The sequence below is a fragment of the Eptesicus fuscus genome, chromosome 9, assembly GCF_027574615.1.
Source record: "Eptesicus fuscus isolate TK198812 chromosome 9, DD_ASM_mEF_20220401, whole genome shotgun sequence".
NCBI classification, from domain to species: Eukaryota; Metazoa; Chordata; class Mammalia; order Chiroptera; family Vespertilionidae; genus Eptesicus; species Eptesicus fuscus.
Window position 1 is genome coordinate 5934138 of NC_072481.1, and position 26007 is coordinate 5960144.

Sequence of the window (26007 nt, forward strand, 5' to 3'; positions counted from 1 at the left end):
CTCAGTCCCTTCCCCCAGCCATCAGGCTCCAATCGCCCGATGGCAAACAGGGAACCGGGGTGGGTGGGGGCGGGGGCGGGGCTGGCTGCAGGCAGGCAGGGAAGATGGCCCTGATCGCAGGCCAGGCCTTGGGACCATACCCGCACACAAATTTTGTGCACCAGGCCTCTAGTCAATGATGAAAGACAATCATTGATCGGCTGCCTCGTGCACACTCCACACTGGGGATTGAGCCCACAACCCAGGCATGTGCCCCAACTGGGAATCAAACCCTGATCTTCTGGTTCATAGGTCAACACTCAACCTCTGAGCCATGCCAACTGGGCAGATTATAAAACTATTTAAAAATTTGAAGACAGCAGGATATGTGGGATAGTCTCAGTAATTTTACCCCCAGGTTACTAATTAGTTCCAAAAGGGGGAAACGGTAATTTTACAGTGGAGAATGGCAGCCAACCCCACTTAACCAGGAGATGCAGGCTGACATCATCAGTCATGGGACCAACAGATGCCCTGTACCTCCTCATGTGCTCCTGAGGAGTATTCCTGCCAAACATTCAAGCCTGTGATATTACTGTTAAAGTTCCTTAATTTGGTAATGGTACAGTACTGTGATATATATCCGGTATAATAAAAGCCTAATATGCTAAATGTCCCAACCATCCGTTCAACCAGTCGCTATGACTCACATTGACCACCAGGGGCCAGACGCTACAACCGGTAGGTTAGCTTGCTGCTAGGGTCCAGCCGATCAGGACTGGGCAAGACAGGCCGGACATGCCCTGGAGCCCTCCCATGGTCCCTCCCCAGCCCTGATCGTGACCAGTATGAGGGATCCCACCAGTGCACGGATTCGTGCACCGGGCCTCTAGTATTTATTATAATATCAACTGTGTAGAGAGAAGGAGTGATAAAGCAAATGTGACAAAATGTTATCAGGCCAAAACCGGTTTGGCTCAGTGGATAGAGCGTCAGCCTGCGGACTGAAAGGTCCCAGGTTCGATTCCGGTCAAGGGCATGTACCTTGGTTGCGGGCACATCCCCAGTAAGGGGGTGTGCAGGAGGCAGCTGATCGATGTTTCTCTCTCATCGATGTTTCTAACTCTCTATCCCTCTCTGTAAAAAATCAATAAAATATATTTTAAAAAAATGTTATCAGTTGGTGCATCTGGTCACATAGGAGTCCTTTCTACTATTGGTGCAATTATAAATTATTCAGAGTGAAAAAAAATAATTAGAAAAATCTAAATTAGACCTAGACCAGTTGAGGAGGCAGCTCCTAATTTTGATGGGAGCTAAATACAGAAATTAAGAGAAAATTAAATCTTGATAAAATGACTTGCATTTAAATACCTTGAGTGCCTGGGTATTCCCTCCAGTTCCAGGAATGCATGTTTACTTTATGGAGCTGGGAGACCAGAAGGCACCCCAAGCAACCTGCTGCAAACAGGGCCCCTCCCAGACGCGCTGGTTCTCTGTCCAGGACCTTTTCTTTCCGGTTGAGAATCCTTATCCTTATGCGGAAAGCCAGACCACTCCCCGTCCCCACTGCAAAGAGAGCTGTTGGGGAGCCCCTCGGTCCCTCAGCCTCTGCCCCGCACGGCACCCACGTGCTTTATGCCTCCCGGGACTGTTTTCCAATTGTTCTCTTTGCCCACTTCCTTCTGGATTAGACCACTCCATCCTCGACTGGCTTTCGTTTTCCTTGTCCGTCTCTACACTGGAGTTTTAGCACAGCGCTGGATAGGGCGTCCGACCTCAGCAAAATCTTCCTGACCCATCATCTTCAGAAAGCACTTAACAAATGCCCAGAAGAGAGGAGATGGGTGAGAACAGATACTTTTGGGCCCTCTAACAACCTTTGGGCTTAATGTGTAAGGGATATGAACCAACAAGCAAACAAACCAAGAGGACTTAACAAAACACATTTCAAACAAGGAGAACTTTTGACAATCAGCACCGTAAGCTGAAAGCCGGAAGCACTCAGCTGGGAGCCTCCCTCTGGCCTTACTGACTCTCTTCCTGAAGAAAATTACATCTTCAAATTGTGTTTTCTGGTCTTCCCAACTCCCCTGAACCCTCTGGGAGAAGGGACAGCCTCTGTGGTTTTGTCCCTGCGTGACCCTCTCCAGTTTCCGCATACCCAGCTCTGCCCACTTGCAGCAGGCATCCACGTCCCCACAGAGCTGCCCACACTGAATGCCTCAACCTCAGTCTTGTCCCAGAGAACAGCCCAGGGAGGTGGACGGAGCGGAGCTGCAGGGTCTGATAAAGCTGGGACAGTAATTCACAGGCTAGGTGACATTTTGGGGCAAGTATGTGACCTCAGGCAAGGCACATGGCCTCCAAGCCTCAGTTTCTTCTGAAAAATGCAGATAATAAAACTGACTTCTTGCCAAAACTGGTTTGGCTCAGTATATAGAGCGTCGGCCTGCGGACTGAAAGGTCCCAGGTTCGATTCCGGTCAAGGGCATGTACCTTGGTTGCGGGCACATCCCCAGTGGTGGGTGTGCAGGAGGCAGCTAGTCGATGTTTCTAGCTTTCTATCCCTCTCCCTTCCTCTCTGTAAAAAATCAATAAAATACATATTTTTTTAAAAACTGACTTCTTCCCCCAAACAAATGGGTGGATTGGGGTGACACAGACCTCCCTGCTTTGGCCAATGTTTTGAAACATGAGTGACCACCAGGGGCCTTCTGTCCAGCCATGTCCCCTAGATGCAGGGCTACCCCGGGGGGCAGGGGAAGGTCATCCATTCCGAATGCCTCCACTCTGCCCTCTCACTTCCTAAACAGACTCAGCCACAATCTGGTTAACATGAACGGCAGGCATCAGAGATGGACTTGAGGGACTTGATACTGATTCCCTAGGAGGCTGTAAGGAGCAGGAGGCACCCATTACAGAGCCAGGCTGCCTGGTTCAAATCCCAGCTCCGCCCCTTACTAGCCCGGTGAGCTTGGGCAGGGCTACCTAATCTCTGCACCTCGATTTCCTCATCTATAAACCAGGAATGACATCAATGGCATCTACATCATAGCCTTGCTCTGAGAATTAAATGAGTGAATGCATAAATGCAGAGCACTTGGGTGTTCCTGCATCTCAGAAGCTGATACATCCATACACCACGAAATTGAAACTGCTGCCAGTTCAAGTAGGACACCTCATCGATGGAACTGGAACTGAAAACACATATTGGTTTCATAAATGTGGAACAAACAGGTGTGCCTTAACATGGGTGAAGTACAACATGACATTGGAGGCCTGGAGCGAAAATACATTAGCATTAGGGTTAGGGCTCAAATCCCAAGTCCACCACCTGGGTGACCTTATACAAGATCCTTCACCGCTCGGTGCCTCGGTTTCCTCTTCGGCGCATGCGGATCGCATCATTAGTACTCACCTCACAAGACGAGGGGGAATTTGTGCTACAGAACTTACAAGGCACCTGGTACAGAGGAGGCGCTCTCGTTGCTATTACGTAAAAGTTATCCTTTCCAGGTTGGAGCATGGCTATGGGAAGGCGAAGGGGGCATGCCCAGCTCGTTTCCTAGACAGAGGGTCCTGGCCTCCCCGGCCCTTCTAGCAGCGCCAAAGTCAGGAGGCACAGGGACCCCCGCCCTCCTCCCCGCCAGGCCCTGTCCACCCCGCCGGGCCCCGCCCCCCTTCACGGCTCCCGCCCCGCGCTAGTCTCGCGCACTTTCCGGCCGGGACCCCGGCCGGCGGTTGGTTGGGCGATACCATCTGTCCAGCTACGTGGGGGGAGTTAAAAACCTACGCATCCATATTTTCCCATTTTATAGATTTTCAGGCCCAGGTACTTGTCCATTTTTAGCCTCTGCATTTCCTCTATCTGTTAAGGTTCCCAGGAGGGAAATAGCGCTCCCCGGGGAGCGGGTCGTGGCGTCTCCTAACGGCGCGCTCCCCCTCCAACCGGGGAGCCGTGGGCGCGGCGACGGCCGTCGGGCGGAGGAGGCGGCCCCAGCGCCATTTTGTGGGAGCGAAGCGGTCGCTGGGCTGCTCCTGGATCCCCGGCTGCTTGACTCTCCCTGTCGGGCCTCCTGTCAGCGGCCTAGCGGGTGAGTCGCGGCCGCTTCTCTCTAAGGACGGCCCGGGAGCCTCGGCTCCGGCCCGGCTGGCCGGGGACGGACTCCGAGGCTGCGGCCCCCGCCCGGCCTGGCGCGGCTGTCAGCGGGGCCGGAGCGGGGACGCGCAGCCCGAGCCGAGGTTTGTCCCGGCCTGGGCACCCGGGCAATGCCTGGTGCCTTCGGTACTGTGCCCTCCGGGGGGCACTGCCCGCTTAGGCCTGGCGCCCTGCGGCCCCGTGGGCCGCGCTGAGCTGCTCGGACCTCAGCTGTCACGCACGGGCTTCTGGGAGGCTGCGGCCCGCGTCGCCCAGGACCTGTCGCCGCTGCCCTTGAGGCTCAAGTTGGGAGAGCCCCGAAGTCCCAGAATGAGGAACAGAGAGGAACTTCTTCCCTGTTTGTTCCCTTCACCTGGCTCACGGCGCCCGTTCGGTCCTGAGACTCAGCTGCTCAGCGCTTTCTTAGGGAATCGACTTCGGCCCCCCCGCCCCTGCTCCTCCCACACACGCCGCCACCAGCCTAGGTTCTCCCCGGCCCCCAACATCATCGGCTGCTCTCCAATACACACATCACGATTGTAATAAGATAGTGACTCGTTTGCTGTCTTCCTCTTGCTTACCGCACCCCTTGTCACCAGCATGCCACCCGAAACTACGCGTTTCCCAGTTGCAGCACCAGATGCATAGTAGGCACTCAGCAGATGTTCATTGAATGAATGAATGAGCGAACGAGGCATCCCATTTTAATAGGAGTTACGATCTTTGCCTCCTAAATATTTAGTTTCAGGGATAGCCAAGATGTATAAGAATCCAGACAGCAAGGATTCTTCTGGAAGTCCTAGAACAATGGCAGGGTAGTGAGACTCATCAGCTGGTTATAAGGAAACGGTTCCTTTGACACAAGTGTGAGTCATTCATCTCTCTTTTCCATTTAAGAAAAACAGAAGATGTCGGAATATATTCGGGTAACGGAAGATGAGAATGATGAGCCCATTGAAATACCCTCAGAAGACGATGGGACAGTGCTGCTGTCCACAGTCACAGCCCAGTTTCCAGGGGCCTGTGGGCTGCGCTACCGCAACCCGGTGTCCCAGTGCATGCGAGGTGTCCGGCTGGTGGAAGGAATTCTGCATGCCCCGGATGCTGGCTGGGGAAACCTGGTGTATGTTGTCAACTACCCCAAAGGTTCGTGGCCGCTTGGTTTTGCAGCAGTAACGCTAATGTCTAGTCGTGTTTGTGTCTCATTGTACGTCTTGGATGGTGGCCTCTTCATGGTGCAACGTCTCCTATAACCCAAGTATTTCTTTAAATGTTACTTACTGTTAGACTAGTTTGTAAGCCCACTAGTTTAAATGAGTGAAAACTGCAAGTTACAGAACTTTTTGTAAAAGTGAAAACTGTATATTTAAATATCTGAACAACTGTTGCCATGTTATTTAGACAATGATGTATCCATGTAGGTCCATCATTTGTAACAAATGTGTCACCGTGGGAGGGATGTTGATGGGAGAAGCTATGTGTGTGGAGGAAGGGCAGTATATGGGAAATCTCTGCCTTCCTCTCGGTTTTGCGGTGAACCTAAAATTGTTCAACAATGTCTGTTGTGTTTTTTTTTTAATTTTCATTCAGTTCTTCTCTTGCCTTTATAATTTTGCTTTTTAAAAATAACCTAAGGTTTTTTAATATTACAAAAATTAATGTGCCTTTATTATTGAAAGTTTAGAAAATTGAAATCACCCTACATCTACAGCTAGAAATAAAAGTTGATTTTTTTTTTTTTTTTTTGCAGATAGCCTTTAAGTTATAGGCATTAAAATAATTAAGCAAATACATTTAACAGGCAAAAAGATGGTAATTACTCTCTTTTAACCTGTTTTTTTTTTTTCTCAATGTATTTCAAAGTCAGAGTGAAGTAGAATTATTTATGTTTTGATATGCCTTCAGAGAGGGAGAATATATATTTGTAATCTTGTGACACTACAAAACCAAAGGTATGAGCCCCTGGATTTGTACCAGAAAAGCACCTCAACCACTTACTCAATCATTTATTCTGTCTTTGAGAGCTGACATTACTCTTTGCCAAAAGTTGAAACATCTTTATGTTCTTAGAATCTTTTTGCTTCTCACTTCTAGATGTAGGAGGCAGCGTGTTCTGAGACGTGTTACATGAAGAGTTCTAAAAGGTTTCTGCTCATTTTGTTTAGATAACAAAAGGAAAATGGATGAAACAGATGCTTCATCAGCAGTGAAAGTGAAAAGAGCCGTCCAGAAAACATCTGATTTAATAGTGTTGGGTCTGCCGTGGAAAACAACTGAGCAGGATCTAAAAGAATACTTTAGTACCTTTGGAGAAGTTCTTATGGTTCAGGTAAACTTTGATTTCATTTAACAGTTCTTCTTTTTCTGGGTGAATGAGCACCCAGAATTCCTGTATTAGTGACACTGCCCTTCATGTTCCACAGACAGTATTTTTAATTTAAGATTCGTAAACATTAGATCTAATTTATCTTTGCATTCTAAAACATTTTATTGTTTTTTTTGTTTGTTTTTTGTTTTGTTTTTTTAATTTGTCGATATGAGGGGCCAGACGGTAGTCCAACTCTAGCGGGAGAATTACTCCTTGCTCTGGCCCTGCCATCCCTTTTATTGAGGCTATGGGGAAAACACCCATAGCGCTTAGGCAGGAAATAACAGTAAAACATTTTGTTGAAGTTCTGATATGTAAAAGAGTCTTACTCTGCTATAGACAGGATCTAAACTCAACATAGATTTATTCTTGGGGTTTTATTCTTGGTTTAAATTTTAATTAAGCCACTGCATCCAGTTGAAGCCATTCACATTGTCAAGGAATTTTCATTTGGTTATGTGTCTGTGTTGTTTTAGTAAATTTAAATGATTTCTTTTCTAGGTCAAGAAAGATATTAAAACTGGTCATTCAAAAGGGTTTGGGTTTGTTCGATTTACGGAATATGAAACCCAGGTGAAAGTAATGTCACAGAGACATATGATAGATGGACGATGGTGTGACTGTAAACTTCCTAATTCTAAGGTACTTTGCTTTTTTGCTTTTTTTATTTCTGCTTTGGGAACTCTTGCTGACAAACTTCCTGTAGAAGACACTATAAAATAAAATGTTAAATACTCTTGGAAAGGCAGTGTCAGGATGTTTTCTTGAAACCTCTTGGCTGGTTAAAGCCTTGGGACCTTAATGCATGCTGAATATTTTATGGTTGTTTGAAATACTTAGTTTAATATCCCTCTAAACTAAACTTTGTTAACCATCTTACACAGTTGCATGTTAACACATGAAGATGATCAGAGTGCAGTAACCTTGTTAGAAAAGCCTAACTTGTTCCAAGCAAGACTTGCTTATTTGGAACATTATTATTTTGCCAGGACATTGATTAGTCGTTGACTTTCCTAGATCCAAATATACTTTCATGAACCTAAAACTGTAAAATTGTATTTGTCATCCAAGTCTTACAAGAAGGAGGAGTGCTAATGCAAAAAAATAAAATGTACTTATTTTAATGACTCACCTGAGGTAAAAGGCAGATAGGTTCTGTTACATCCTCCACCGTAATGCCTTTTCCATTGCTCATAAAATACTTCTGATTGTTTTTCCTGCCTTTGAATTTGCTCAGCAAAGCCCAGACGAGCCTCTGAGAAGCAGAAAGGTGTTTGTTGGGCGTTGTACAGAGGACATGACCGCTGATGAGCTACGGCAGTTCTTCTGCCAGTACGGAGAAGTGGTAGATGTCTTCATTCCCAAACCATTCAGGGCTTTTGCCTTTGTTACATTTGCAGATGATCAGGTATTTTTCTCTTTAAAACTTTTATCCCAGCTAATTGGGTAATTTGAACATTTCCCATCCAGCTAATTGCCATCCGTAACTAAGCTTTCTGACCTTGTAAACTGTGCAGGGTATATGGACCTAGATATCTGTGATAAACCTTTTAATACTTCTCAGTATGTGGTGTTTAACCAAGAGTGTTATATATCTTGAGAAAGTAAACTGAAAAATTCTTACTGCCATTACTAAAGCTAAAGGCTATTTTGAGTTTAAATGAAATGAGCATTCATTGTTTATTTTTCCTTCAGTTTAGATAATGGCTTGAAATCTAAGTTTTATTGCTACTTTGAAGTACAAGTCAGTGGTTTAATCGCCTTTATTTACACCCCTTATTTTCTTGTAGGTGGCCCAGTCTCTTTGTGGAGAGGACTTGATCATTAAAGGAATCAGCGTACATATATCCAATGCTGAACCTAAGCACAATAGCAATAGACAGTTAGAAAGAAGTGGAAGATTTGGTGGTAATCCAGGTGGCTTTGGGAATCAGGGTGGATTTGGTAACAGTAGAGGGGGCGGAGCTGGCTTGGGAAATAATCAAGGTAGTAACATGGGTGGAGGGATGAACTTTGGTGCTTTCAGCATTAATCCAGCGATGATGGCTGCAGCCCAGGCAGCGCTGCAGAGCAGCTGGGGTATGATGGGCATGCTAGCCAGTCAGCAGAACCAGTCAGGCCCATCAGGTAATAACCAAAGCCAGGGCAACATGCAGAGAGAGCCAAATCAGGCCTTTGGGTCTGGAAATAACTCTTATAGTGGTTCTAATTCAGGGGCAGCAATTGGTTGGGGATCAGCTTCAAATGCAGGGTCAGGCAGTGGTTTTAATGGAGGCTTTGGCTCAAGCATGGATTCTAAACCTTCTAGCTGGGGAATGTAGACAGTGGATGACGGTTGTATAGACTGGTGGGAATTCAAATTTTTCTAAACTCATGGTAAGTATATTGTAAAATACATATGTACTAAGAATTTTCAAAATTGGTTTGTTCAGTGTGGAGTATATTCAGCAGTATTTTTGACATTTTTCTTTAGAAAAAGAGGAAGAGTTAAAGGAATTTTATAAGTTTTGTTACATAAAGGGTTGAAATACTGAGTGTTTGAAAGTGAACTGCTGTTTGCCTGATTGGTAAACCGACACACTACAATTGATATCAAAAGGTTTCTCCTGTAATATTTTATCCCTGGACTCGTCAAGTGAATTCTTTGCATGTTCAAAATGGAAACCATTAATTAGAGCTACATTCTTTTCTTTTAATTTGAACCCCACCATACGGATTTTTTCCTTAGGAATATCTCCTTTTTGGAGGTCATGGTGTCACAATGTTTGGTTCTTTTGTTTTTGTTTTTTAACACTTGTCTCCCTTCATATGCAAAAGTACAATATGAAGCCTTCATTTAATCTCTGCAGTTCATCTCATTTCAAATGTTTATGGAAGAAGCACTTCATTGAAAGTAGTGCTGTAAATATTCTGCCATAGGAATACTTCTGTCTACATGCTTTCTCATTCAAGATTTCGTCATCACACTGCACAGGCTGCGTCTTTGACGGTGGGTGTCCCATTTTTATCCGCTACTCTTTATTTCATGGAGTCGTATCAACGCTATGAACGCAAGGCTGTGATATGGAACCAGAAGGCTGTTTGAACTTTTGAAACCTTGTGTGGGATTGATGGTGGTGCCGAGGCATGAAAGGCTAGTATGAGCGAGAAAAGGAGAGAGCGCGTGCAGAGACAGTGGTGCAAAATGGATATTTTTTAACTTGGCGAGATGTGTCTCTCCATCCTGTGGCTTTGGTGAGAGAGTGTGCAGAGAGCAATGATAGCAAATAACGTACGAATGTTTCTTGCATTCAAAGGACATCCACATCTGTTGGAAGACTTGAAGTGAGTTTTGTTCTTAGATAACCCACATTAGTTGAATGTGTTAAGTGAAACGATACTTGTATTTCCCCTATCCCTTTGTCAACTGCTGTGAATGCTGTATGGTGTGTGTTCTCCTCTGTTACTGATCTGTAAGTGTGGCCATGTGAACTGAAGCTGATGGGTTGAGAACATGGACTGAGCTTGTGGTGTGCTTTGCAGGAGTACTTGGAAGCAGAGTTCACCAGTGAGCTGGGGGTGTCTCAGAGAAGGGCGGAAGTTCTAATGTCTGTTAGCCACCCCTAAGAATGCTGTTTGCTGCAGTTCTGTGTCCTGTGCCTGGATGCTTTTTATAAGAGTTGTCAATGTTGGAAATTCTTAAATAAAACTGATTTAAATAATATGTGTCTTTGTTTTGCAGCCCTGAATGCAAAGAATTCATAGCAGTTAATTCCCCTTTTTTGACCCTTTTGAGATGGAACTTTCATAAAGTTTCTTGGCAATAGTTTATTTTGCTTCAAATAAACTTATTTGAAAAGTTGTCTCAAGTCAAATGGATTCATCACCTGTCATGCATTGACACCTGATACCCAGACTTAATTGCTATTTGTTCTTGCATTGTCCAAAGTGAAAAGTTGTTTTGTTTTTCTTTTTAAACCTAGTTTTTAATAAGTCTGGGTGAGCGCACCTAAAATGGTAAGCAGTACCCTCCAGCTTTTCCTTAGTGCCTCTGTGCATTTGGGTGATGTTCTATTTACATGGCCTGTATAAATCTCCATTGGAAAATCATGCCTCCTAAAAATCTTATTTGGGGGGAGTGGGCAAAACAGTGTTAATTCTTTTTAAATGCTTTGTAGCAAAGTATATCAATTGAAAGGGAATATTAGCACCTTTTTAGTTTGGTATTTGAAAAGTGGAATTAATTGCAATGGGGATAAAAGTAGAAGAAACCACAAATTATCTTGTGCCTGAAATCCATTAAGAAGCTTGATAGCTTTAAGAACTATCAGGGTGTGGTGGGTTGTCTGTGAAAGTGTTAAGTGAAATGGGCTTTGTCTTCCCAAGGTGGGGGTAATGCAGTCATGCTGAATAAAATCGTTTACAAAACTCAGATTAGACTCTCACGATGCATTAAGTATGTAAAAGCAATAATATATGGATTGTTGTGCTTTTTATGTAACTACTGCTATGAGAGTTGAGCTTGTTTTCTAATGGGAGAATGTAACAGTTCTTGTGTTGATAGTTTACCTAAATGCCCTTATCTAATTAGATTTATGATAAATAGGATTTTTGCAAGTTACATGTTTTAAACTTTTATAAGTAAAGTCATCCTTTAGACTTGTGATCCCCACATTGTTTCATTCAGTTTCCTCTGTAAAAGGATCTTGCAGTTGTTTAATTTTTTTTTTCTGCATCTAAATTGCATGATTTCCAAACCCTGTACCATCTGAATTTTGCATTTTAGCACTTGCACTATTACTCAGCAGCAGTAACATGGTAACACTTAAAATGGTATTCGGGGACCTCCAAAGACTAAACTGACAAGCCTTCAAGGAGCCCAGGGGTAAGTTAACTTGTCAATGGCATGGTTTTAATCCCTCTTTACACTGTGTAAATCTAGTGATTGGTCTTGGAAGGCTTTCACTGTTGAGTAGCCTTCTGTTAATATGTTTGTGGTAATAGCTATGGGCATTTAATTCTACCCTAAATTTTTTTTTTTTTTTTGAAGTTTAGAAGTAAACTATTTGGCAAAGATTTGTTTTTAACATCTATTTGGTCATCTAAATGCATTCATTCTAAACATTTTTGAACCAGTTGAATAAAAAATTTTTGTTGCCACCAGTTTAGTGTCTGGAGTCTTACTGGAAAAACACAGTTTCCTTTTTATATGTGACAAAGATGCTGTAAAGTTACCTTTAAAAAGTGAGTCTCAAGAAGTTGCACTTTATATGCACAAGAGAAATTAGGACAAAACTCACAATGAATTTTTAAATACAACGGTAACTCTGGCTAGAATGCAAAGCTTTGTTAGATGTTAGCTATTAAAACTTTTAGGAAGGACTAGCCAACTAAAATGAAATATTTTTAAGGTTAAGTCAGAGCTTAAATTTTGTCCTTAGGAAAAAGAAGTTAACCACTTAATTTGGAAGATGTATGTGATAATTAGAATAGTTTTTTGTTGTTGAGTACTAGGACAATAGCTCTTAATTGTGTATTCGGGTTCTATACTTAGATATTTTGTGATCTGTAGTCTATTGTTTGACTAAGTGTGACCCTGTTTTACATGTTCATCGTAAGAAGGAAAAAAATATACAGGTTTATCTATAATATCACCATTTACTTCTGGTGTCATATTTCATCTTATGGAAATGCCACATTTAATTCCATTGTCTTCTGGATTTGAACATTAATTAGGGTATTTCCAAGTGCTGGGAGCATGGCTGAATTAAGTTCTTAGCATTGGAATTACTAGGTTAAAGACTATGCATGTTTTTAAGGCTTTGAAATACATTGCAAAATTTTCCTCTAGAAAATTTGTGTTGTCTTTGACAATGTGAATAGTGCTATTCCGTGTTCATTTTGTCTACCAATTTGATAAGTGCAAAATTATATCACTGTTTTTGTGATACTGGTTTTTAACATGGAAATTAGTACCTAGGCTAAAGTATTGATGTTTCCAGTTCACCTACAAAAGTCCATGATTCAAGGTTATCCTGAACCAATACTGCTGTAATGTATAAAGCTCTCCTAGAGTAAGAATAAGTCGAAAAATACTCAAAGAGCATGTACAGGCAATTTCCAGAAATGCAATAAAAAAAGCCAGTACCGAAAGATACTGGACTTTGTAAGTAATGCAGTGCAAATCTGACAGTGAGTTTCTATTGCTCTGGCAAAGACGAACATCACTGTGGTTTATACCCCCTTGGACCAAAATGTAAGGGGTGACACACTGGCCAGCCTCTCACTGGAGTTGGGTTTTGATTTTTGGGGCGACAATGGCTGGGCTACTGTTTCTCAGGTCACATTGCTGCTGAGATCTTTTACAGGCATTTTTTTTTACTGATTGAAAACATACAAATTAAAAGTTATTAATTATTTTCTTGATCCAGGGAATATAGTTAATGACTTTTGTGTAGACCCCATACACTTGTGCTTCCCCACAATTAAGGGAGCCCCAGGACACTATTCCTCCCACAAACCACCTGTGTGTCTCATTATCGAGAAACACTAATGCCCCTCCGCTGTCGCCTCCACAGCTATCCTTGCCCCCACTCTCTACGCCAGCACAAAGCATGTTGTCAGTTACCTTTGCCCCTGGATGCAGCAGCTTTTCATAGGCAGCAGCACATTTTTGATGATCAACAATTGGTATGTCAACAAACTTTAGATTTCTGGCAAGAAAACCGCTTTGGGTTAATCCCCATCCGGATACAGTTCCAATGTTATTTGTCCTCATGAAGGATTCAGCTGCTTCTCCTGGCAAGCAAATAGGCATGATGTTGCTATTGATTGCAACTTTGTTCTGCAGTTTAATCAGTGCTATGTCGTTATCGAAGCCAGCAGCATGCCTGTAGCCTTCGTGTATGAAAATGGCCTCTGCCCAGGCTTGTGTGTAATGAGGTGACAGTCTCTTCAGGGCACCCATTCGAATGTTTAGGGAGGAGGCATCTTCTTTTTGCTCATATACAGCATGCGCAGCCGTTAGGATCCAGTTGTCATACAAAAGTGCACCTGCTGCTGTCGTGTCGCCTAATAGCAGGACTTGCCAAGGAAAGTCACCAAGTTTTGCATTTTGCCCTCCATATATACGACCTCCTGTTGTACGGGCTGATATTCCACAAACTGGGGAAAGAAGCAGACAGGTAGAGCCTTGGTAGAAACCCAGTGGTGCTTATCTCCCCTCACCACTTTGGACTTGTTAGTATTTCATGTTAACCCCAAATGGTATCCCAGTTGGTGGGTGCCCACCTGTACAGGCCTTTGAACTGTACTTAAAACAGCACAGTTCAAAGGCCCAGTGGGTAGTTCTTAGCTCCTCGAAAATGAGGTGGGTAAAATTTCTTTTAGAAACTAGATTTGTTTTGCAAAATAAAAGGTCTACACAGTTGGGATTATTTAATAGGGCAAGCAGGAATTGTCTTGAGCTGATGCGCTGGGCGATGTGAATAGGAAGTGAAAGGAAATAACCTCTTCATTGCTTCCGTTATCCTGCTTTAAAATGGGGTGATTACCATGTAGTTCTGTGAAAGCAGGAACTAAGGTCACTGTCATAGGATTGGCAAAATTAATTTAACCTTTGAACATTTAAATGCTTTAAAAATTAGAATGTCTCAGCGATAGCCAGGAACCTTCAGGTTCAGAAATTGTTTTTCATCTAGTTGATTCTTCCAAACACTAAGTTTTACTCTCTGTTACTAAGGAAATACACTCATTAATGTACCGAATGTTTCCTATTGTGGCAGAATACTTGCATTGAAACTTGTAAACGTGGTGTCAGCTAAAATCAAATAACTAACTTAAGCCAAATAGCACAGGGGTAATGAATATATTATTACCTTTCTGATTTTTTTAATATCTATTCAACTATATCTTCAGAGCCAATTCTGGTAAAAAAAAATTTAAGTACTATTAAAAGGCAAATTGCATTAATGTTTAAAAACTAGATGTCATTGAAAACAATTGCTTAGGGAAATAATGAAGTTATTAGCTTTGGGTTTTAATAGCATTTTTAACAGGGAAGAAAAGTAACAACAGAGGAACTTAAGTTTATAAATGTATAAATGGTTCAAGATAATTTAAAAAATCATTTAATTTTTTATGCTTGCCTAGTTGTAAGGCCAAAATAATCAAATGACTGATGCAGTCAGCACCTAACAACCTCTCCATATGGAAAGGGGATAATGAGAACGTATTATTTGGAAATAATAACTTGGTCTAAGAGCCAAGTACCGAAGTTACATTTCTGCCTACCACAGCTAAAGCTCTACTTATTGTCTCCGACCCATTCTACTTTCCATCAATTACGAATCTCTTGTATAAATGTGTCCATTACCAGGCTCACAGGCCGGGAGTGATTTTTCTCCTTTGGAGCTCGTCCAGAATCCATCAGCCTCACACACATATTTACCTGCAAATCATTGGAAAAGCAAAAATGTTTAACTGCATGTATAAGGTGGTTGTCATTTGCTTGAATACCCCCTTAAAAAATGTTGATTCTTGAGCATCAGTGGGAAATAGAGGTGTCTGAATAACCATTTTACATGATTTCATAAATAGGAGGTCTCTGCATTACCATGTTTGCTTGCAAAGTGGAAACCTTTTAGATGTGTAACTTGAATATGTATCAAGATCTCAAGTGCTTAATGATAAGGTTTTGACTTGTTAAATTAAACCATTTGGAATATATTGTGTGTTTGTAGTAGTCATTTACTAGATAAGATCTGTTTTCAGATTCTTGCAAATTGACATTAAAGTCACTTCAGCTGTAATATTTCACTTAGCTGGGGGGAGAAGTGCCTTTTAATCTTTTGTCTAGCCTTAGCCAAAATGTTGGCTGAAGTTTCTTTTCAGATGGTGAGGGCTTCAGTTCCAAGCAGCACCCACCCCCAGCTTGGAGCAACGTGCTTACCATCACCTCTTGTCATTGTGTAGAAGGTCTCATTACAGCGGTACTGAATCACAGCTTTGTACGTAGTCACCTCAGCACCTGTGAGATACTCCACTCGGCCATTGGGGAGGTCATCGGGAGGGCCACACTCAACAACTAAAGAACAAGGGAGAGGGAGGAGTCAGTGTCTGCTTTTCATTCTAACGTTAAAAAGACGTGGACCCGATAGTGAGCCCTGCGGTGCTGGGTGAGGTGCGGTCCCTCCCTGCCGGTTGGCGTGAGGCCTTTCCTAAAGGAAGGATCTGAAACCCGCGGCTTCCTCGACGCTCTCACTTCTGACAGAAAGGTCTGCAGCCACAGGGGAGGGCACAGCCTGCACGCGCCTCTACTGTCTAGCTCCACCCAAAGGGGCACTCAAAGACAATACAAAGCTGACTGGAGGGCTCAGCTTGTTCTTATCCCTTTCCTAAAGTGAACCTACTGTTATTGTTAGAGGAAGGAAGGTACAGAGAGAAACATGGATCGGTGCCTCCTGCACGCCCCAACCGGGATGGAACCCACAGCCTGTTGTGTGCCCAGACCAGGAATCAAACCCACCACCTTCTGTTGTACACATGATGCTCCAGCCAACAGCCACACAGGCCACGGCTCATAAATGGAACTTTTTAGAAGACCTGGAAGTCCTTGAATTTGGATTAGAATTCACACTTGGGACATTGCTAATATGAAGTAACTAACCAATTTGTGAGACAGTGCTAAAAGTTCTCCACACAGTAGAGGTATAAAAATTATTGATGTATATCCGGGGGTATTCAAAGGTTGCGTTTAAATAATTTCAGCAAGTTAATATCTGTGTGCCTGGCTCTGCCAGGTGCTTTGCCTTCATTGCTTAATTGTCTGTAGATGAGACGCCCATTAACTACCCAACCAAAAATAGCCCAAGCAGGGCTCCAGCCGCTGGCTTCCACTGCCTTCAGTACTTCTCTGCTGCTTTTTCAACTCAAAGAATTGGTGGGGCCCTAACCGGTTTGGCTCAGTGGATAGAGCGTTGGCCTGCGGACTGAAAGGCCCCAGGTTCAATTCCGGTCAAGGGCATGTACCTTGGTTGTGGGCACATTCCCAGTAGGAGGTGTGCAGGAGGCAGCTGATGTTTCTCTCCCATCAGTGTTTCTAACTCTCTATTCCTCTCCCTTCCTCTCTGTAAAAAATCAATAAAATATATTTAAAAAAAAAAAAGAACAGATTGCCTTACTTAAAAAAAAAGAATTGGGGGAATGTAAATTTATGATATAAAAATATTTAATTCCCCCAGGCATTTTGTAGAAACCCTTACGCAAAATATGCAAAAATACATATACAGGGGTGTTAACTACAGCAAGTGCCTGTAACAGTAAAAAAAAAGGGGGGGGGGGAGACAATGGAAGATTAAATAAAAGCATGGTGTGATGAAATGCTATACGGTCATTAACAAGAATGAGAGGCTCTATTAATACCTAAACTGATGTGGAAAGATAACCCACAAGATGGAGAAAAGCAATTGCAATCATTATCCCATTTTGGTTAAAAAAACACACAATAGCCCTAGCCAGTTTGGCTCAGTGGATAGAGTGTCAGCCGGTGGACTGAAGGGTCCCAGGTTCAATTCCAGTCAAGGGCACATACTCGGGTTTCGGGCTCCATCCCCAGCCCTGATTAACCAATCGATGTGTGTGTCTCACATCGACGTTTCTGTCTGTCTGTCCTCCCACTCTAAAAAAAAAACAAAAAAAAACACGAAAAAAGACCGAAACCCACACAGGAGCACACCCTCACCTTCCCCTTCCCCCATTTTCCTGCCTGCCCCCCGCCCCCCACCTCTCACCCCAGCATGTTACCTTTGCCTTTCTCCTAAGCTCCAAGGGCCCTCTGCCTCTAACATTTCCTTAGCCCATTTCTTCCACGGATCACTTCTTCCCCTCTATAATTGTTTTAATAGATTTTTATTGATTTCAGAGAGGGAGGGAGAGAGAAACATCAATGATGAGAGAATCATTGATTGGCTGCCCCTTTCATGCCCCATTGGGGATTGAGTCTGCAACCCGAAATACTAGTATTCCCTGACCGGGAATCGAACCGTGACCTCTTGGTTCATGGGCCGACGCTCAACCACTGAGCCTTGCCAGCCAGGCAAATTGGAGGGATATACACCAAAATAGTGATAAGAGTTGTACTGTGGGAATATGGGTATTACAATGTCATTTTCTCTATTTCCCATCTTCTACACGTATTTTATACTTAGAAAAAATATTTTTAAAGATCACACTTTTTAAAAGCAAATAATTGCCCTGGCCAGTGTGGCTCGGTTGAGTGTCGCTCCATGCGTGGAAGAGTGTCAGGTTCGATTTCCAGTCAGGGCACATACCCAGGTTTCGGGTTCAATCCCTGCTCGGGATGTTTTTCTCTCTCTCTCCTCTTTCCCTCTCCCTCTCCCTTCTTTTCTACCTAAAATCAATTAAAAGGAAATAATTATCCTACTAGCTTGGTTTCGTTTTAACCTCTTAAGAGTTCACTGAGAGCCTGGGGAAGAGAAGCAAATGTGGAATTCAATAGCCTCCTTTTTATAAAGGGCCAGAAGCAGCAATAGAAGCAGTGACAGCAGCAGAAGCTCTGGGGTTGTCATGTGACCGTACTGCTGCATTCTGGCATCGGTTGGTCCCAAGATCCATCCTTTTGACAGACCGCAGTAAATGATCTCAGGGGCAAAAGGCCCTAAAGAGGAAGGGAAAATATTAATTTCCTTGTTCACATCAGAAAATCACTCCCCAAACCTACGCCCCCACAGGAGTTAGTTCCTCTTCTAGTGTTTCAGCAGATCCTCCGAAGGGGGCGGTACACCCCCAGGACCGGACGCACAGCCCAACTCTGGCTCCGTGCAGGGGCCAGGGGGGCCGCTGCATACGCCACCTGTCACGGTGCACTGGCATTTTAGGATCAAATGCTGACTGCCCTCCTGCTGATTCTCCACCGTCTCTATTTTATACGAAGTGCCGTGGGGAGGTGGCGGGAAGGCCAGCCTCGGCGACACTGAGCAAATGTGTCTGGGTTTTCCAGCTGCGGCCGCTGCTGGAGGAAAGCTACCCAAGTGCTCAGCCGGTGTTCATGCTGATCACACTTATAGAGAAGCGTTTTTTTAAAGAAGTCCTCACCGGACGATATCTTTCCATTGATTTTTAGAGTGGAAAAGGGGGTAAGACAGAAATAACTGTGAGAGAAACACATCGGTTGTCTCCTGCATGTGCGCCAACCAGGGCCCAGGCTAGGGAGAAACCTGCACCCAAGGTCTGTGCCCTTGACCAGAATCGAACCCGGGACCCTTCCGTCCACAGGCCGACGTGCTATCCACTGAGCCCGGTCGGCTAGGGCGCAGAGACGCTTTTTTGACAAACTGCAGTAGCGTTCTAAAACCAGACTCGGTGAGAGAAGATGCTTCAAAGGAGAGCAGGGTGATTTTTAAAAAATCAGCAACGGAGCAGGTTTGCAGTCCAAGGAGCTGCGGAGAAGAGCCCGCCCCACAAGTCTGCAAGGTGGCAAAGTGTCACTTTGTTTCCTGGTGTCGCCCCGCCCCGCCCCAGGACTGCACTGCACACCTCGCTGTCGTTTCCTGTTATTACTTTGTACCGCTGGGACTCAGTGACCATTTTGAAGAACATAAAGGGGACGTGCTAATCTCCTACCTGTGCCCCTAAAGCAGCACACTAAGCATTTTAAAAAATTACCCTCCCGCTCCCTTAACAGTGGCCACTATGTATACCTCTGCGGGATACACTACTTCCCAGCGCCGTTTATTTTTGTGGGCCCAGGAGTTGTTCCGTTAGGTCATCCTAAGAATAAAAATTCTCCGTAGCCATCCCTCTTCTCAGCAAACTTCTATTTCTTTTCATTTTTTTTTTTTTTTTTTAGTCATAGACAAAAAACACACCCAGGCTGACATCAGCCGTTTTCCTGCTACGTATCTGCGGACATGAATGTGTACACGTTTGAAAACGACCACGATCGCGTGCGCTCCCAGTTTCGTAGTAACTTACACGCAGAAGCTCGTAGCCCGTCTCGCACTCCACGGAGAAGCGGTCTTTCAGGATGTACTTGGCTTGCACAGGCGAGATGTGGCCATGAGGTGGCGCCACCGGATCAGGGCACGGCTGAGCTGCGCGGAGGAAACCAGGCTGTGGGTTCTGAGGGTCTATGGCCCTGAGTCTGAACTGAGCGTTTGAAGTTCTTGGTTTACAAATGAGACACTTCACACGGAAAGAAAGCTCGCCCCGCGTCCGGGAGAGCTCTTCAGATTTAAAGCCAAGGGCGGGTGGCACCCTCGGTTGCATGTTGTGCACATTGGGATGTGCTGCCTGCCTGGCTTCAGCCAGAGCTGTCAGAAAGCCGGGCGTGCCTGGCCGGTTCGGCTCAGTGGCTAGGGCGTCCGCCTGTGGACTGAAGGGTCCCCGGTTCAGTTTCAGTCCGGGCACGTGCCCGGGTTGCAGTGTGGGGCCTGCAGGAGGCAGCCAATCAATGGTTCTCTCATCATTGATGTTTCTATCTCTCCCTCTCCCTTCCTCTCTGAAATCAATAATTTTGATTTTTTACAGAGAGGAAGGGAGAGGGATAGAGAGTTAGAAACATTGATGAGAGAGAAACATCAATCAGTTGCCTCCTGCACACCTCCTACTGGGGATGTGCCCGAAAGCGCACACAGGGGAAGGGAGCCCCTGACCGGAATCGAACCTGGGACCTTTCAGTCCGCAGGCCAATGCTCTATCCACTGAGCCAAACCAGTTAGGGCAAAATATATTTTTTAAAAAAAAAGAAAGAGAGAGAGAGAGAAAGGGAGGGAGGGAGGGAGGGAGGGAGGGAGGGAGAGAGGGAGGGAGGGATAAGAAGGAAGGGAGGAAGGGAAGGAGGGACAGAGAGACGGAGAAAGGGAGGGAGAGAAGGAGGGAGGGAGGGAGGGAGGGAGGGAGGGAGGGAGCCAGGCATGGCCTAGCCAGTGGTCGGCAAACTCATTAGTCAACAGAGCCAAATATCAACAGTACAACGATTGAAATTTCTTTTGAGAGCCAAATTTTTAAAACTTAAAACTTCTTCTAACGCCACTTCTTCAAAATAGATTCGCCCAGGCCGTGGTATTTTGTGGAAGAGCCACACTCACGGGGCCAAAGAGCCGCATGTGGCTCGAGAGCCGCAGTTTGCCGACCACTGGCCTAGCCAGTTTGACTCAGTGGATAGAGTATCAGCCTGGGGACTGAAGGGTCCCGAGTTCGATTCTGGTCAAGGACACGTGCCCGGGTTGCGGGCTTGATCCTAGGGGGCGTGCAGGAGGCAGCCAATGATTCTCTGTCATCACTGATGTTTCTGTCTCTCTCCCCGTCTCCCTTCCTCTCTGAAATCAACCAAAACACATACTTTTTAACGTAGCCTGCGATGTTTGGTCAAACACTTAATTAACTCACCGCTAATGCCTTGGCCGGGCCAGACCGAGCGAGTTCTCAGAGCTTCCCGCCCGGTTAGACGCTCTGGGAAGAGACGGGGCTCCACGCTTCCGGCCTGGGCCCGCCCTCACCTGTGCTGGTGTAGTGGACCTTCCAGCCTGTGTGGTCCCCCGACTGGTCAGTGACGAAGGTCACGGTCACCGAGTTGCTCTTGGTCTCGATCCTGCTGGGCAACGTCTTCCCACAGAATGGGCCGAAGTCCTTCTTGTCTGTCTGAATCTGGAAGAAGGGGAGCCCCGGTCACCCCAGGACCTGCAGGGGCCAGGGTGAGGTGGGGGCCCGGCGACCAGACCTTGAGGGAGTCGTAGGGGCACTGGGTTTCGGGGTGCGTCTCCACGTCGAAGGACTCCACGAAGTCCAGGATGACACTGAACCCCTCCTCCAGGCGGATGCTGTAGGTGCAGCTGGAGAGTTTGGGGTACGGCTGTGGGTATTCCGGGCTGCTGATCACCCCAGACCGCTCGGTGAAGACCTGGCCTGAGCACAGGGCTGGGAAGAGGGGAGAGGGCGCGTGAGCCTGGGCGGGCGGCGTGGCTGCTGCAGGCACTGGTCTGGGTCGAGGCCCTGCACGTGGCCGCCCCAGAGGCTCCGGAGGCCCAGGACCCCAGCAGCAGCTGAAGGGACAAGGTAGGGAGGGGTGTCTCTAGCGCCCAGGCTTTAGCTAAAATGGGCGGCACACGCATGTACATCTTCCAGGGACCCCCTCACACCTCACACCTCGGAGAGGGCGGAGGTGGAGTCCTGGGCCAGAGTCAGAGGGGAGGGAGTGAGGTCCGCTCTGCTGAGGGCAGAGGCACCAGAGAAGGGAGGAGGGACTCTCTTCATTTCTCAAGAATCGAGGGGTGGGGGGGACAGCTAGTCTCCTTGGCTGAGGGCCCCAGACCCACCCTGACCCCAGCAACCTCCAAGTTCATCCACCATAGGGCTCCCACCACGCCCAGCCAGGGCCCTGGGTGTCGGCCTGGACGGGTCAGAAGGTCACGAAGGGGCTCCCTTTGCCCACCTTCCCTGGGTCTGGGCTCTGCCCTGGGGCAGCTGCGGGAGCTCAGATCCACACTGATCACAGCTCATCTGGTGTCTTTCCTAGTTGGGAAGCTAGTTCAGCCCCCCACCCCTCCCCGCACAGCACCCCGCCATTCATGGGGGACGCAGGCATCAGAGGGGGCGGGGAGGGGGCTTCTACAAAGTGGAGTACCAGCTCCGCCTTCCTTTCTCCCTGTGGCTGCTCCCCACCCCTCCAGGGCAGAGGGAATGGCCCCTGGACATGGGGACCAGGCTGCCCACCAATGACACCTCCTTGGGCCTCTGCTCTGGGTCAGGCTCCCCAAACCAGCACAGCCGGGACCTGCGCTGCCCTCAGAGCAGGAGGGGGTCCAAGATGCTCAGAGCTCAGCCCCTGGGGACCAGGTGGGGAGCAGAGAGCTCCCTTCCCCTGTGTGCGCTCAGGCAAGTCTCCGCCCCTCTGGGCCTCTTCAAAACGGGGGTGGGGAGCCCTCACGGCAAGAAAGCCAGGAGGCTCCCCCAGAAGAGGGACCAGACGCGCACCACAGCCCGCCCTGCCCCGCCCCCAGAGACACGCAGAGCGGGTGGAGGTGGACCAGGTTTATTGTTAGCTCCGTGGGGTGGATGGGGGTGGATGGGGGTGGATGGGGGTGGATGGGGGTGGATGGGGGTGGATGGGGCTGCAGGAAGCCGCAATCTCGCCGGCCCGGAGCTGCAGCCGGCCGGCTCTGCGGGCGGAGCAGAGGGAGGCTAGAGGCTCTGCTCTGGAAGAGAGAAGAGAGGCAGGAGAGACGCAGGGAGGAGACACGGGGAGAGACACGACGGGGAGGCTCTGGGGGTTGGGGGAGCCGCACATCCTCAGGCTGTGGGGCCACAGAGTCAGGTCGGCAGGCCGGGGCCCGGGAACTGGTGGCTTTGAGCAGGCCTCACTCCCCATCCTGGAGTCTTGTGGAGGGGAACTGGGGTGAGCGGGCCTAGACCCCCCTCCTCCACACGGGGAGCCGCCTCTGGAGGGTGAGGGAGCTGAGCGGGGTCCCAGAGCCCCGCTGGGCCAGGTGCTCTGTGGGGGCCTGACCAGCGAATGAGCCCAGGATGGGAGGGAGGAAGGGAGGGCTAGAGGCTGAGGGGATGGATGGGGGGATGGATGGGGGGATGGAGTGAGGGGACAGAGAAGCAGAGCAGGGGTGCAGCCTCCAGACCCCGGGGCAGAACAGCCATGGCTTTAAGGAGGGGGGCCGGGCCGGGGCTCACCTGAGCAGGCGCGCTTGTTCTGATGGAGCACGTAGCCCGCACGGCAGGAGCAGTAGAAGCCGCCCAGGTGGTTGTGGCAGTGGTGGTCGCAGGCGGGGGCCGCTCCGGGCGGCACTTGGCACTCATCGATGTCTGGGGGAGGGGTGGGCAGGCAGGACTCAGCAGGAGATGGGACCTCCGGCCTCAGGGGGACCGGAGAGGGGCCGCCTCATGCCCAGCCAAGCCCGGGCGGCCCGGGGCCATGGCCACCCCCCAGCACCGGAGGGAGGAGGGAATGACACTTTCCCCAAACCAGTGACAAGGCTTGTGTCCTGCTCAAGGTCCCCAGCTAGGACGGAAGCAGCCAGCGATGGAACCCAGTGGGCAGTGGGCGGGGCTACCACACAGGTCCGCCCACCCCTTAGAGCAGCTGGTGAGGAGCACAGAGAGGTTGAGCCCCCGGCCCGAGGTCACACAGCTGGTCCCTGCAGGAGCCAGAATCTGACCTACAGACACAGGGCACCCAGCTCTGTGCATCCTCGGCCCTGGAGTCACAGGGGGGCTGCCAGGATGTCCCTGTCTCAGCGCCTGGCACAGAGGGGGGCTGGGTCCGAGGGGAGGCCAGGCTGCCACTCACACCTGATGGCATGGCCGGTGGTGTCAGAGGAAGGAGGACTCAGCTCCTGCTGGTTTGGCAGGAATCCAGCCTCGGGGGGCTGGGAGCCTGGAGGGGGGTCTGGAGGGGGGCCTGGCCTGACAGGTGGAGCCCAGGGGTCAGTGAGCCCGGCCTCTCGCTCACCCTCTGCTGCGTAGAAGGCCTCGAAGCCGGTGAAGGGCTTCTCGTTGGAGTAGTCGGAGCGGAAGGTGACGTTCAGGCCGGGGCCCGGCGAGTAGAAGGTGGTGTTGCCGGGCGCCTGCTCCGTGTCTGTGCTCTCCCAGCCGCACAGCGTGGCCAGCACCTTGGTCCCCGCGCTCAGCTGTGGGGTCGGGGGTCACTGGGAGGGCCAGCCAGGCCCAGGCCTGCCCTCCCTCCCAGGCCGGACTCCACTCCCAGGGGCCCCTGTCCCCGAGCCCAGCCAGTTCTGGGGGGGCCGGTGGGCACCTTGACGAAGTCGTACTCGCAGCGGTAGGAGAGCTCCAGGTGGAAGTGGGTGAAGTAGAGGCGCAGGCGGTAGCCCGGGGGCGCCGTCAGGGTCCAGCGCAGCTCCTGGTTGTCGGGGTACTTCCCCGGGAAGCCCGGCGACGCCAGGCGCCCGAACACGGGCTGCGGCCACTGTGGGTCCCCGGGGGCGGCTGCCGCGCCCCAGAGCAGGCCCAGGAGGATCAGCAGCCTGGGGGCGGCACAGGGGGGTGGTGAGGGTCTGGGGACCTGCTGCCACCCCTCGCCCCTGCCGGGGAGGCTGCGGGGGGCTCCCACCCACCTCATGGTGCGCCCGTCCAGCTGGCCAGGCCGGGTCTGGACTCGCACAGCCTCACCTTTGATCTGTTTGTCCAGGCGGGTCCTGCCCCCGGCGTCCTGCCCCTGGAATTCTGGGAATCGACCCGGTGACTGTGCCGGCCCAGATGGTGCGCAGGGAGGCCAGGCCGGTCCAGGAGCCAGAGGCTGGCCGGTGGGCAGCCAGCCCTGGGCACGGATCCTGGCCCTGTCCCTCGCCCTCCACCTCCGTGCTTCCTCCCCAGGGTGTGGTTCTCTGGTTGCCCAGGTCTCCATGACGCTCCAGGGAGGAATGGAGGAACGCACCCACCACCTGCTCCCCCCCCCCGCCCCGCCGTGAAGTCCTGCTGTGAAACACCTGAAAGGAAACACAGAAGAGGGCGGAGCGCGGCGGAGGGGGCGGCACCCGCACCCCGGAGGCTGGAAAAGGGGTGGACAGGTGGGAACACTTCCCCGAAGGCAACTCTGAGTCGGCAGCGGGCCAGGCACAGCTTGGGAGCAGCAAGTCCCAGCTGATTCCTATTGCTCCTCCCCCGACCCGCCCGTGGAAACTCGGACAGCGATTCCTTCTTTCTAGCAAGAGAGTAACAGATTTAGTAGGTGCATGTGGATGGGAACCCGTGCGAGTAGCCAGAGACCCGCACTCCTGAGAATCGAACCTGTGATTCTGAGGTTTGCTGGCTGACACTAACCACTGAGCACCTGGCCAGGGCTGGAAACTGGTTCTTAAAAGGGGTGCAGTGGAGGGTCTGGGGCCCAGCCGAAGGGAGCGGGAGACAGATAACAAAGGCGTTAAGCAAACAGACTTGACACCGAGGGCCCAGCCTTCCTCCTAAATCAGCTCCTGGAATCTGGCAGCTATCCAGGCTCCTCCCTCTTCTCCGGGAAGTGTGACTAGCCCAGGGGCTAGGTATTGATTTTGAAGGTTCCACGGGCAAATGGCTCAGCCTCCATCACCCACAGTGAAGGTCAATGGACAAGCCCCATTCAGGGGCTGAGAGCTTGTTGGTCCCCACGCTGACGAGTGAGCAGAGCATTCAAGGGTTACTGAGGAATACCTCAAATGTGAGAAAGACTTAAAAAAAAAAAAAAATCAGCCCTAGCCGGTGTGGCTCAGTGGATAGAGCGTCAGCCTGCAGACTCAAGGGTCCCAGGTTCGATTTCGGTCAAGGACATGTACCTTGGTTGCGGGCACATACCCAGTATGGAGTGTGCAGGAGGCAGCTGATCAATGTTTCTAACTCTATCCCTCTCCCTTCCTCTCTGTAAAAAATCAGTAAAATATATTTTAAAAAATAATTAAAAAATTTTAAAAAATCAACCAAGCAACTGAAGAATACAGAAACCAAGCAGGGAGAAGAAAATGCCCCCTGCCCGAATGGCATGGCTCAGTGGTTGAGCGTCGACCTATGAACCAGGAGGTCA

General features: G+C 48.5%; 2 protein-coding genes across 14 annotated transcripts; one reads left to right on the top strand and one right to left on the bottom strand.

The window, feature by feature from the left end:
- Positions 1-3945: 3945 nt before the first annotated feature.
- On the top strand, positions 3946-11247 carry TARDBP (TAR DNA binding protein). 13 transcript variants are annotated; one of them, XM_054720512.1, is made up of 8 exons: positions 3952-4076; positions 5018-5266; positions 6286-6449; positions 6990-7130; positions 7726-7896; positions 8279-8405; positions 9408-9477; positions 10210-11247. In XM_054720512.1, the coding sequence occupies exons 2-7, from the start codon at positions 5029-5031 to the stop codon at positions 9473-9475; spliced, it is 909 nt and encodes a 302-aa protein (XP_054576487.1). In that variant the 5' UTR covers positions 3952-4076; positions 5018-5028; the 3' UTR covers positions 9476-9477; positions 10210-11247. The 13 variants fall into 13 exon arrangements, 8 of the variants coding, with proteins under 8 accessions (XP_054576492.1, XP_054576483.1, XP_054576484.1 ...); XM_054720511.1 differs by lacking the exon at positions 10210-11247 and adding an exon at positions 10011-10191; XM_054720514.1 differs by lacking the exon at positions 10210-11247 and adding an exon at positions 10011-10191 and having other exon boundaries at positions 8279-8396.
- Positions 11248-12850: 1603 nt separating this feature from the next.
- On the bottom strand, positions 12851-24573 carry MASP2 (MBL associated serine protease 2). Its single transcript, XM_054720507.1, has 10 exons — positions 24250-24573; positions 23947-24124; positions 23169-23300; positions 21208-21404; positions 20987-21134; positions 19461-19579; positions 18066-18144; positions 15418-15552; positions 14842-14916; positions 12851-13631 (listed from the first exon to the last, which is right to left on the bottom strand). The coding sequence occupies exons 1-10, from the start codon at positions 24571-24573 to the stop codon at positions 12868-12870; spliced, it is 2151 nt and encodes a 716-aa protein (XP_054576482.1). The 3' UTR covers positions 12851-12867.
- Between the last annotated feature and the right edge of the window lie 1434 nt (positions 24574-26007).

What these genes read in the sequence shown, in the direction of transcription:
- TARDBP (XM_054720508.1), top strand. Translation starts at nt 5,029, where the DNA reads ATGTCGGAATATATTCGGGTAACGGAAGATGAGAATGATGAGCCCATT. An exon ending in GAGAAGTTCTTATGGTTCAG is followed by an intron (nt 6,450 to 6,989) that starts GTAAACTTTGAT and finishes TTTCTTTTCTAG; the next exon opens with GTCAAGAAAGATATTAAAAC. An exon ending in GTAAACTTCCTAATTCTAAG is followed by an intron (nt 7,131 to 7,725) that starts GTACTTTGCTTT and finishes GAATTTGCTCAG; the next exon opens with CAAAGCCCAGACGAGCCTCT.
- MASP2 (XM_054720507.1), bottom strand. Translation starts at nt 24,573, where the DNA reads ATGAGGTGGGTGGGAGCCCCCCGCAGCCTCCCCGGCAGGGGCGAGGGG. An exon ending in GCCCCTACGACTCCCTCAAG is followed by an intron (nt 21,135 to 21,207) that starts GTCTGGTCGCCG and finishes CCCTTCTTCCAG; the next exon opens with ATTCAGACAGACAAGAAGGA. An exon ending in ACTCCCGGCCTGTGAGCCTG is followed by an intron (nt 13,632 to 14,841) that starts GTAATGGACACA and finishes TTCTTTCCCCAG; the next exon opens with TTTGTGGAATATCAGCCCGT.